Consider the following 13,663-nt stretch of genomic DNA (forward strand, 5'->3'; position numbering starts at 1 on the left):
GAGGTGAAACATTTACGCCTCCAGAACGTGGAAAAAGACCGGCGCATTGTGGACCTGGAGCAGCGAGTGGACGAACTGGAGCAATATTCCCGCATGAACGATGTGGTCATCACCGGCATCAAAATCAAGCCACGCAATTACGCGCGTGCGGTGGCCGCGGACAGCGGGGAGCCCAGCATGCAGGAGGCACAGTCGGTGGAGCAGCAGGTGGCCTCCTATCTCCAAAGCAGGGGGATAGAGATGGACCTGGAGCACATCGAGGCTTGTCACCCACTGCCCATGAGGAACCAGAGACCACCCGCTGTCATCATGAGATTCGCAAACAGAAAGAAGAAGATCGCACTATTAAGGCAAGGACGCAAACTCAAAGGAACAGATGTTTTCATCAATGAACACTTGACCAAGAAAAATGCTGACATCGCAAGGGTCCCACGACAACTTAAAAGGCAAAGCAAGATTCAACAAACTTGGGTAACGAACTGTAAGATCTTCATCAAACTAAATGGGATGCCGGAGGAAGCAAAAGTCTTGGTGATAAGGAAAATAGAAGATCTTGATAAGTATTGACATTGATGCAGTACTTGGTATCAATGTAGCTTGCGACTTTTACATCATCTCAATGCTACCCACACCAAGGACCAAGAACACAGACCACACCAAGTATTAATATGGACATGTTACAGAAGATCCTCCAACATCAACAAAAAGAACCGGACATGTGTGAGTATCAAGAGCACACCACAACAGAGACTGACATGGACATAGACACTGATAATAATTTTTTCTCTGCGATTGTTAAAAACTGTAATTATTTTACCCGCGAACAATATAAAAACAGTGTAAAATCAGAAGATAGTCTATCTATAATACATTTCAACAGTCGAAGCATGTACACTAACTTTGAGGCTATCAAGGATTACTTGAAATAATTTAGTCATCCATTTACCATTGTTGCAATCACAGAAACCTGGTTCAACAGTGATAAAGGTATTGATTTTAGTCTGAATGACTATGAATTAACATACATAAACAGAATAAATAAAATAGGAGGAGGGGTCGCATTGTACATTCATAAATCTGTTACATTTAAAATTTTAACAAAACATGACCATAGCAGTCGATGGATTATTTGAATGTTTAACAGTGGAAATCCTAAATGACAAAAAGACAAATATCTTCATGAGCTGTGTATACCGGGCACCTGGTTCAAGCATAGAAACTTTCAATGAGTGGATGGGTAAACTATTTTCCTCTGTGAACCAAAAAACCATATTTATCCGTGGTGATTTTAATATTGATTTGTTAAACTCAACCGAGCAAAAACATGTTGATGACTTCATTGACACTATGTACAGCTTGTCTTTATATCCAACCATAACCAAACCAAGCAGAATAACAACACATAGTGCCACAATCATTGACAACATTTTTACAAACATTATGGGAAATCAAGTCACCAGTGGCCTATTTATATGTGATATCACTGACCATTTACCTGTTTTTACTTTATATGATTGTCATCTCAAGAAAACCAAAGACACTATGGCAAAAATCTCTAAACGAATAACAACTGAGGAAACAATCTGTGCCCTAAACAATAGTTTAGCAGTTCAGGATTGGACTTCAGTATACAGAGAACCTAATGTGGACAGTGCTTATTGTAATTTTTTAGACATCTTTACTTCCCTGCATAATAAACATTGCCCCGTAAAAGAATATTTTATAAAAGGAAAAAATATAAATAGCCCTTGGATCACAAAAGGGATAATTAATGCCTGTAAAAAGAAAAACAATCTCTACAAACTTTTCATCAAAATAAAAACAAAAGAAGTCGAACAACGATACAAGAAGTACAAAAATAAATTAACTGATATTATAAGAACAAGCAAACGGTTATATTATCAAAAAAAACTATATGAAAACAAAAATAATATAAAAGGAACTTGGGATGTTTTGAATAGTCTAATAAAACAAGGATATTCCAAGTTGACATATCCTGATTACTTTATTGATGAAAACGGTGAAGATTATAATATGAGTAATGTAGTAAACAAGTTCAATAGTTTTTTTGTAAATGTTGGTCCTAAATTGGCTGTTGATATCCCAGACAATGGAGTTACAAAATCAACTATTGAACAGAATTCTTCGTCATTCTTCCTCTCAGCTACAAATGAGCAGGAAGTGACAAACATTGTGCGGAAGTGTAAAAGTAAGTGCTCCACTGACTGCCATGATATCAACATGATATTGGTTCAAAAGGTTATCCTGAATATTGTAAAACCATTAACTTATATATGTAATTTATCATTCCAGACTGGCTGCTTTCCAAGTCAAATGAAAATCGCTAAAGTAACTCCGCTCTTCAAAAGTGACAGCAAACACGCTTTCACCAATTACAGACCAATCTCTCTTTTGCCTCAGTTCTCAAAAATCTTAGAGAAACTATTTAACTCTCGACTTGAATCCTTTCTTGAGAAGCATCATATAATCAATGACGGTCAGTATGGCTTTAGGTCCAAAAGAACAACTTCAATGGCAATAACTGAAGCTATTGAGGAAATTACTAATGCACTGGAGCATAAAAGATATGCAGTTTGTATTTTTATTGACCTAAAGAAAGCCTTTGATACCATTAATCATTCAATTCTACTAGATAAAATGGGAAGATATGGAATTAGGGGGCTGGCTAGTGACTGGTTAAAAAGTTATTTAACAGGGAGGGTACAGTTTGTTAAAATGGGTAAATTTTTATCTGATACTCTTGGCATTGCTTGTGGTGTCTCCCAAGGGTCCGTGTTGGGGCCAAAACTGTTTAATGTATATATTAATGATATGTTTAATACATCTAAAATACTGAAATTTATACTTTTTGCAGACGACACAAATTTATTCTACAGTAGTGATGACTATAATGAGCTCATAAACACAGTAAACACAGAACTAAACATAGTAAAAAAATGGATGGACACAAATAAATTATCTTTGAATATAAATAAAACTAAGATAGTAATGTTTGGAAATCGCAACATAACGTCTGAACAGAAAATAAGTATTGATGGTACCCAAATTGAAATCGTAAATGAGAATACATTTTTGGGAGTAATAATTGATAGTAAACTATCATGGAAACCTCATGTCAGACACATTAAAACAAAAATCTCCAAAAGCCTCTCAATTATAAACAAAGCAAAACTATACCTCAATGAAAATGCACTCCGTACTCTATACTGCACCTTGGTACTGCCATACCTTACATACTGTGTTGAAGTATGGGGGAATACTTACCAAAACACAATTCATCCTCTGATCACATTACAGAAAAGAGCAGTGCGGATCATTCACAACGTTGGTTATTTAGAACATACTCATAATCTGTTTATGCAATCAAAGTTGCTCAAATTTGATGACCTTGTTAAATATAATACATTAATAATCTTATATAAAGCTTTTAACAAATTATTGCCACCTAATCTACAACGTTTTTTTATAAGACGAGTCCAAGCTCATAACTTGAGAGGCTTTGGATATTTCTTATTGCCGAGAGCTCAAACCACTCGTAAACGTTTTTGTGTGTCTGTATGCGGAGTAAAACTATGGAACAAACTGGACTTACAACACAAGCAATGCCAAACTATTAATCGATTTAAACTATTATACAAACATGGGGTCTGGTTCAAATATAGAGATGAGGGTCTTTAATTTGACCTGCTGCTATACTCTGTCTCAAAGTGTTAACATGTGCTCAATGTTTCCTTACCATTATTGCTATGTTGTCTATTGCCATTATTGCTATGTTGTCTATTACCATTATTGCTATGATGTCTATTACCATTGTTGGTATATTCATTATTCCTACATTGTTGATACAAATGATTGTTACAGTGTAATAATTATTGTTACCTGTGGTAATGCCACTATGATACAACATCTGTATTATAATCCTTGAACAAAGTGAGAGTGAAACTCATGTGAATAATCACTGAATGGAGAACTGGGGGTGGGATTAAATAAATTATCTTCTTCCCACTCCCTTTCAGGCAAAACTGGACAATAATGCACTATATTAATTTATATTATTATGTTTTGTCAATTTGTACGTCTTTGTCATTGCCTGAAATAAATAAATAAATAAATAAAAAATAAAAATAAAACTCAGACATAGATTTGAACTCACAACCTTCTGCTTTGAAGTTTATGTACTAGTCACGAGTGCCACGTGACTAGTACCTCAATACATTTGGGGTAAAATTTCAAATGAAGCGCATTGTCATTCAATATTTTACATTTCACATGCGCTTCTTCAGCACTGCGATGAGCTGGCGACTTGTCCCAGGGTGTATGCTGCCTTCCGCCGGAGTGCAGCTGGGATAGGCTTCAGCCCCCCCGCGACTCCGAGAGGGACTAGCGGTAGAAAATGGATGAATGCATTTCTTTACGCAAAAGCCCCCAGCCCCACACAAATAGCGAAGCTCTATGCGTAGCGCGTGTTCTGTGTGTAGGGCGGGGCGGCACCTGACTGACTGACAAGACGGTATTCTACCGACAGCGTTTCACATCATCTTCATTCAGGTGAAATCAACATTAATTACGTCAGTATAATTTAATGTTAACGTTATGTTGACAGCACATTTTGAATCAGATGATGCTTACAGTAAAAGTGGACTTCATTGTGTTATGTTGTTGTCAGGAGTTGACCAAAGATCAGAGGAAGATCTACCGCATGGTGATGAACAGCGCATATACGGCGCACACGATGTCCCACACAAAGTATATTTGTAGTCAGTCATATCATCTTCTTCTTGTCACCTAAAATACAAAGGACATGACCTCGGTGTCCTTAATGGTAGTTAAGACCATGGCTGTGGGGATGTTTTTCAGCGGCAGGAACTAGGAGGTTATAGTCAGGTTAGAGGGAAAGATGAATGCAGCAATGTACAGACATCCTGGATGAAAACCAACGCTTCCAATCCAACCTAAAGGAGCTTGGGAAATGCTGCAAAGAGGAATGGGCAAAGAGAAATTGATGAAACTGCTCAAAAATAGGTGTGCCAAGCTTGTAGCGTTGTATTAAAAAAGACTTGAGGCTGTAATTGCTGCCAAAGGTAAATCAACAAAGTATTAAGCAAAGGCTGTGAACACTTACATACAAGAGATTTTTTTGTTTTTTATAACTTAGAAAATAAAAATAAAACACACTATTTTTTCACATTTTCATTTGAGGGTTATGGTGTTTAGAATTTTGAGGACAAAAAATTAATTAAGCTGTATAAGGCAGTAACGTAACAACATATGGAAAAAGTGAAGAAGTCAAGATATGGATCTAAACAACTCATCTGACTATTGCACTTTGACATGATGGTCAATAGCAGTGTTACCTATATACGTGTGTTTTATTTTCATTAGGGCAGTCTTAAGCATAATAGAAAACAGTCTGAGTCCAATGGTTAGAATTGATTTATCCCATGCAAGACAAACACAGCCAAAGTGCCCAGAAATATATGAAAAAGAAAGTGACAGAGAACTACCCTTCAATGGGTGATGGAGGTCGAAATAAAATATATTATCATTATTGTTATTATATAATGTATTTTTGTGAGGTTTACTGAAACTGCAATTATAATGTACTTTAGTTGTCTTTGTCAGGAAAAATATTGCCTTTAATGTAGATACTATTAATGTTTTTTAAACAAAGCAGCTTATAAAAAATAATCGTGCAACAGCATACCTGAATAAGTGGTCTGTCCTCTGGCTTCTTTTGTTGCATTTTCTCCAACAAGTTGTGTGTTTCTTCCTCCAACTCTGATTCCAGTTCAGGTTCAATCACAAAGTTCACTGCAGCAGAAAGAGTACAACCTAGAGAAAAAACATGTCCCTGTGGTCCAGCACAGACGACAGGCAAAAAAATACACCATGATCAACAGGAAACAGCTGCATTGTGGGAAATAAAGTACTTCTTGAAATGTACTATTTTATACAAAAAGGAACAGATCAGGGCACGGCCATTCGTGAAACGTGTCTAATTTTTTGGCGTTAGCTCAATCCTTAAGGACTTGGACAAGAGGAACCGCAAGGTACCAATTTGAGTCTGTGCGGTGGAAATAAATTAACTAACTACAGCTGGTGTTCGCTTTACGACGTTACGTGTTACTGTGTTTTGTGGTTACAAACAAGCTTCCATAAATAAATAAAAAAATGTAATTTTGGTCCATAAACACCAGATGAGCTTGAGAACTAGTTACAATGCGGGTGCACTGTGAAATAATATTTTATGGGCTAGATTTCCTCAGGTGTCAAATACCACACGCTAAATAGCATGTGCAAACTAAAAAAAATATTGTGTACTATTAGTGGTCGTGTTGCGTGTGATCTACTAAGACTACGTGTACAATTGATAAATGGTGCATACACCTTTATTTAAATGAGGATTTTGCGTGTACTAAGCGGCTTTCACCATGGAGACACTCATTTACTGCACATTCATGTTAACATGCAGCTGAGATAGGCTCCAGCAACCCCCCGCGACCCCAAAAAGGGACAAGCGGTAGAAAATGGATGGATGGATGGATGCTCCTACTGTGGTGTTTTGCTCTGTTTTAAAACATGCAACAGACAAGTACCACTTTTTCTGACCATTTTAGAAGCAGTTCTGCGATGTGATCTACAACAGAACCACTTTTTTACCGCGCTACGTGCATGTACACTACCATTCAAAATTTTGGGGTCACCCAAACAATTTTGTGGAATAAACTTCATTTCTAAGAACAAGAATAGACTGTCGAGTTTCAGATGAAAGTTCTCTTTTTCTGGCCATTTTGAGCGTTTAATTGACCCCACAAATGTGATGCTCCAGAAACTCAATCTGCTCAAAGGAAGGTCAGTTTTGTAGCTTCTGTAATGAGCTAAACTGTTTTCAGATGTGTGAATATGATTGCACAAGGGTTTTCTAATCATCAATTAGCCTTCTGAGCCAATGAGCAAACACATTGTACCATTAGAACACTGGAGTGATAGTTGCTGGAAATGGGCCTCTATACACCTATGTAGATATTGCACCAAAAACCAGACATTTGCAGCTAGAATAGTCATTTACCACATTAGCAATGTATAGAGTGTATTTCTTTAAAGTTAAGACTAGTTTAAAGTTATCTTCATTGAAAAGTACAGTGCTTTTCCTTAAAAAAAAAGGACATTTCAATGTGACCCCAAACTTTTGAACGGTAGTGTACATGTACCAGGCAGCCGATGTTACGCTCCAGTATTCCACCCGTGTGCATGTAATTTACACAATAACAATACATTTATTAATAATAATAACTAGGGGTGTGGGGAAAAAATCGTTTCGAATTCGAATCGCGAGTCTCACGTTGTGCGATTCAGAATCGATTCTCATTTTTAAAAAATCGATTTTAATTTTTTTATTTATTTGTTTAAAAAAAAAAAAATGTATTTATTTATTTATTTATTTTTAAAAATTAATCAATCCAACAAAACAATACACAGCAATACCATAACAATGCATACAATTCCAAAACCAAACCCGACCCAGCAACACTCAGAACTGCAATAAACAGAGCATTTGAGAGGAGACACAAACACGACACAGAACAAACCAAAAGTAGTGAAACAAAAATGAATATTATCAACAACAGTATCAATATTAGTTACAATTTCAACATAGCAGTGATTACAAATCCCTCATTGACATTATCATTAGACATTTAGAAAAAATAAAAAATAAAAACAATAGTGTCACAGTGGCTTACACTTGCATCACATCTCATAAGCTTGACAACACACTGTGTCCAATATTTTCACAAAGATAAAATAAGTCATATTTTTGGTTCATTTAATAGTTAAAACAAATGTACATTATTGCAATCAGTTGATAAAACATTGTATTTTACAATTATAAAAGCTTTTTACAAAAATCTACTACTCTGCTTGCATGTCAGCAGACTGGGGTAGACCCTGCTGAAATCCTATGTATTGAATGAATAGAGAATCCTTTTGAATCGGAAAAAAAAATCGTTTTTGAATCGAGAATCGTGTTGAATTGAAAAAAAAATCGATTTTGAATCTAATCGTGACCCCAAGAATCGATATTGAATCGAATCGTGGGACACCCAAAGATTCACAGCCCTAATAATAAAATACATACAGACATATAAAGCTGTGAGCAAAATTACATTTGTAAAACAATATTGGCAGTGTGTAAATATTATATATTACGATACATGTACTTGTGGCATGAATCAGTTGTATCATGTTCTTCAGTATAGCTCATGTTCAACCCCTGACAGATAATATTTAAATCCAAAATATCCTTCGATGTCTTCACATTTTATCTATTAGCAATGCAACATTTAAACATAATAAAAATAGGAGCTGAATGGCAAAATTTACAACAGGTGTGTGACGCTTGAATTAAACAATACATGTCCTGGCTCAATTAAATGTATCTTCCTTATTGTGCTGTTTTAATTTTTGCATCATGAGACCAAGACAACCCTTAACAATTGATCAACATTATTTCGCCATTTTGACGTTGCAAACAGAATGTTCTCAAAGGGAAATAGCCACTGAGCTTAGCATGTCAGCAGCATGTTGCAACCGAAAAACAGAGCGACTGAAAGAGTCACAGAAAGCGTAATGTAAAAAGAAAAATCACCTGTTGTGAATATTGCCGTTCAGTTCCTTGTTAGAGAACACAGAGATGTGCAAAAAGTAGAGAAACATTGAACAGTTGTACATTTTGATTCAAATGTTTAGAGAAGGTCAAATTAAGTTCACCTCTACAGGTTATCGTGTACATTTTAAAATGTTCCATTAATATTGAATAGTTCTAACTTTTTGTGAGTAGTGTATATAGAAGGATGAAAACTGAATTTCCCCCTTAGAGATCACAATTAGTATATTATAATAAGACTAGAAAGGCACTCAGCGCAAATCTTTGCCAGGTGCTATAGTACAGTGGTCCCCAACCTTTTTGTAGCTGGGGACCGGTCAACGCTTGAAAATTTGTCCCACGGACAATTTTTTTTTTTTTCCATAAAGAAATACAATAAAGTGTGCTTACGGACTGTATCCCTGCAGACTGTATTGATCTATATTGACATACACATACACAATATGTATGTATTGTGTTTTTTATGTTGATTTAATTTAAAAAAAATAATTTAAAAAATGTTTTTTTTTATTTTTTTTATTTCCGATTGGTACCGGGTGGTTGGGGACCACTGCTATAGTACATAATCCAATAGTAAAAAAAAACAAAAAAACATCCTGAATCTAGACGGTGAGGCTGATGAACCCTTACAATCTAATCACTTGTTCCTTATTCCATTTTTGACATTTCCTGAAAGTTTAATCAAAATCCGTCAATAGCTTTTTGAGCTATGTTGCTAACCAGCGCTGGGCGATATGGACCAAAACTGATATTGCAATATTTTTAGTCAGAATACGGTATACGATATATACTGGTATTTAAAAACAAATCATTTTAAACGTGCAAAATGCTTAAGGTGTTTTACGGCTAGATAAACACACAAGCACGCATGGGCCAGGAATGAGCCAAATAGGAATGGCATGTGCTTTGCAAGTCAGGCGAAGAGAAGATCAAATGGCCGTAACAAAAGCACATAAAATAATAACAGGTATGGCGGTATTGTCTCAAATATATACCACTTTCTAAAATATACTCATATTAACTATAGAACCGGTATATCGCCCAGCCCTATTGCAAACTAAAACACAAACAAAACTAATCTAGAAATCTTTCCTAACTTGGACGCAAGGTTAGGCCAAACATAAAATCAACAGAAACATTACAAATGAGCACCCACAATGAAACATTTAAGATCAATAAATTATAGATTTACAATTCGGTTGTTTAGGATTTTCAACAAAGCAACATGTAGCAGACCAGTTATTTTGCAACTCTCACCTCAAATGTACTGCCTGTGTTGTCAAACTCTGGCGGTATAAATGACCCTTCTGGATCATCTGCAGGTCAAAAAAATAAGTCTTTGCATTAATCAGTCAGTTCATGAGAATGTTATTATATCTCAACCTAATGAAAGAGGAAATATGCATTGGTCTTAGTATTAAAGTGTTGGGTATGACTTCCTATTTTCACAGAGGGGAATTATTACTGGTTTAGCATACCAATATATTGTAAACAATAAGTATAATTGCTTTAATTGCCCCATAAATGTTATCATCATCAATCATCATTGCATAAACCTCATAGTGGAGCTTTTTTTTGTTTTATAACATTCATTTAGTCATCCAGGCTGTAATGCATTTTTTTGTGTAAATGAATCATATTGCATATGGAATCAGATAACCCAGTGTCATTGATATTCAAATATATGCACTGTGTCCAGCATGAGAAACTACTGCAGGTGATTTAAGAACTCTTTCTCAAACCTGTCTATACACTACAGCCATCTAACGTTATGTAAACGCAACTGCAGGCAAAGTATACTACAGCATATAGTACTTGCAAATACTTATGAGACAACACACCTAGGAAAAATGTAAATGAGACTCAGAAGTGTACAAAAATACGATATTACAACTGTACAGCAGTTATTATTAACAGTTCATGTCAAATGTTAAATTAAACAATTAACATTTATTAACACATAAAAAAGTACAGAAAATAGGTACCGTTGAGTAACAGTATCGATTTCCACGTAAAGGGAATTAGTAATGTATCGATTCAAATGAGAAAAGTACCCATCCCTATTTTCAGAAATCAATGCATTAATCCCCATTAAATTGAAAATACATTTACATTACAAAAATGTTTTTTTAATACAAAATAATATAAAAGGTGACCTTGCTGTGGACTTACCGCTCAGCTGCTCCATAAAACAAACATTCCCATGGGCATTGAAGGCCAGTGTGTCTGGTGTGATGCACAGCGTGTGAAAAAGGTGGGAGGGTCGAATGCTCTGCAGCGCCAGAACACACTCTGCACATACTGCCCACACATCCTCCTCCAACAGGCAGCTGTCCCGCAAAGACAGAATGTCTGCGAGAGACACGTTCTCCTGTGGACAAATGACTCAGAGTTATGTCCGCATAAGCAAACACAAACCTCTAAACAATACGACCACAAAAATTTTGTACACATATCTTGTGACTGGGCCGGCACGTTGTTAGAATGAATGAAAAGTGGATGTGACGACAGCTCGTAGATGACGTTAAAGGCAGTGCCTTTAAGGTACGCGCCCAAGACTGTGGTCCGGGTGGACTACGAGATATAATGACTGATGAACACCTTCGTTCGATAATGAAGGTTGCCTCAGCTCAAAGCCTGAGCCCCGACATTAATGAACTAGCATCCAAGAAAAGATGCCAGGTATCTGGCTTGGGTACATCAGATTAGATCAGTGTGTTGCAAACTGAGCAGTTAAAGTCCTGAATGGTTGGTTTATTCATTGTTATTTTAATTTCAAATTTATTAGCCTGTGGAAAAATGTAATGTTGATATTTACGTTAGAAGGCTGCAAATAGAAAAGAGGCATTCAATTTGTATTTAAATTGTATTTGATATGCCATTGATATTTTTTAATTATTATTATTATCATTTGAAACTCAATTTTGCATGTCACTATAAAGTTATATAAGCCTTGCTTGTTCAATATTCAATGCAAAACTTGTTTGGGTCCCTATTAAAAGGTTAATTTGTTCAACCTTGGCCCACGGCTTTGTTCAGTTTTAAATTTTGGCGCACTCTGTATTTGTGTTTGACACCCCTGCCTTAAACAAATAATTATTTAGCCTAAGCCCCGTTTCAGCCACACTAAATCGTTTAAGGTCCCCCTCCTTAGACAAACTTTTACACGGGTAAGACAGCCGTGTAATTCTTGAATCTTCGACACTTAGCTTTGTATGGACTCATTAATCGTTTACAAAGTGAGTTCGGAAAGGAAGTGACGCCAGAAAGACCTCGCCCACACAGGAAGTGATGTTAGAAAGAACACGCCACAGCAAGCTTCATAATAAAGCTTGGAGCTAACCACTGGATATATGAAGGCGAGTCATCCAGACATACCCGAGTTTCTCCTTCTTCTACATGTACAGACGCTTGTGGAAATCACACATGAATACCTTAAGAGAAAGCGATCGCAGCTATTTGGGATACAACACTTCTCAGACGGCAAGAGAACATTCCAATGTCCGGCAGGGTCAGCTGTGATGCTATTTAGCGAACAATTTTGTCCATTTGTCTAAGGAGAGACAACGAGAATGCAAGCTCCCGTGGATGTGATAAAAATGGTAGCGTGTGCTTTGTATTACCTGGCCGTCGAGGAAAACGGCGAATGCATTTGGACTGGCAAAGCAGACTGTATCAGTTATTGTCCGCCATGTATGTCACAGACTCGACGTCTAAGTCCAGAGTATATAAAGTCACCAAAAAGGAATGGACAATGAAGGTGAAGGCAAAAGAGTGAGGAGTGTCCTGACCAGATATCTAAATCCAGAGATTGATTAATGTTAAATGTTCTTTATCACATTGTTTACGTGTCTAATAAAGATTTGATTAATTTATAATGGCTCAGGTAGGGCTGGGCGATATGGCCTTTTATTAATATTTCCATATTTTTAGGCCATGTCACGATACACAATATATATGTCGATATTTTGCCTTAGCCTTAAATTAACACTTGATGCATATAATCACATACAATCACACCTGAGCCAGGTGTGATTCACTACAATAGGGTCCCACAGCACACTGGATTCCAGTTAATTGAAATACCACAACACTGGATATTGTTCAGATAAGTTACATTTAAGAACTTGCACACAAAGCAACACTGGAGATGACAATTACATGTGCATTTTCCGCAAATGCGTACTTGGTCGGCGGCGGACGGAGGGGGCGGGGGTCTTAAACGGTGGCATTGTTGTGTGTGGACACGTAGGCATAGGTGTGATTTGCCCTGGATAACCTTATCCGGCTTAGTGTAAACGGGGCCTTAAAGTTGCGAGCATACTTTGACTTTGACGATTTCCCTTGTGGATCAATAAAGTTTGTCTAAGTCTAAGACTTACGAGCATTTTCACTGTCAGTTGAAGTAATATTTGTAACAGGGTTGTGCCATTTAAACAACTAAGATTTAATATACAGTATTGTTACGCGTAATTGTTCCTGCTTTGTTTATGCAAGAAACAAAACTGTTGAGCAATAATGACTCAATGTATTTTTACACTTTGTTGTTTCTTCTTCATTTACACAGGAAACAAACAAAAGTTTTGATTAGACAGTGGCGTTTGAGCGGCGTTTAGAGATCGATATCCTGCCCCAACCCGCAATCCACTAAACTCAAATACCATGCGCCGACAACCATATTTAAATTTGCCTGTACTACTGGCATGATGTGCCCATGGAAACACTCATTCCCCTCCACATTTATGTTATCATGCTCATACCTGTGGTGTTTTGCAATGTTGAACAAACAACACGCGTCTATGATTTCTAAAACCTTTTCTACAAAATAGAATCGCAATATATACAACAAAACAATTTTTTAGTGCTCTGCGTAGAGGCGGTGGACTATCACACCACAGCGTGCATTCACGCATCTGGAATGATCCAAATGCAATAAAAGGCATAATGCAAGACATGATTTTATATTTGAGCTATATT

The 13,663-nt window shown here is 36.6% G+C and overlaps 1 protein-coding gene across 1 annotated transcript in view; it reads right to left on the reverse strand.

Moving 5' to 3' along the window:
- The window catches only part of LOC133656982 (kinase non-catalytic C-lobe domain-containing protein 1), a 78,179-nt gene that overhangs the window by 48,656 nt on the left and 15,860 nt on the right, over window positions 1–13,663 (reverse strand). The window contains exons 3-5 of the mRNA XM_062057872.1: window positions 10,859–11,057; window positions 9,944–10,002; window positions 5,726–5,872 (exon numbers count right to left, since the gene is read on the reverse strand). Coding sequence (XP_061913856.1) covers window positions 5,726–5,872; window positions 9,944–10,002; window positions 10,859–11,057 — 405 coding nt within the window. The remainder of the gene's footprint in view (window positions 1–5,725; window positions 5,873–9,943; window positions 10,003–10,858; window positions 11,058–13,663) is intronic.

This window comes from Entelurus aequoreus, linkage group LG09 (genome assembly GCF_033978785.1).
Source record: "Entelurus aequoreus isolate RoL-2023_Sb linkage group LG09, RoL_Eaeq_v1.1, whole genome shotgun sequence".
Lineage (NCBI taxonomy): Eukaryota > Metazoa > Chordata > Actinopteri > Syngnathiformes > Syngnathidae > Entelurus > Entelurus aequoreus.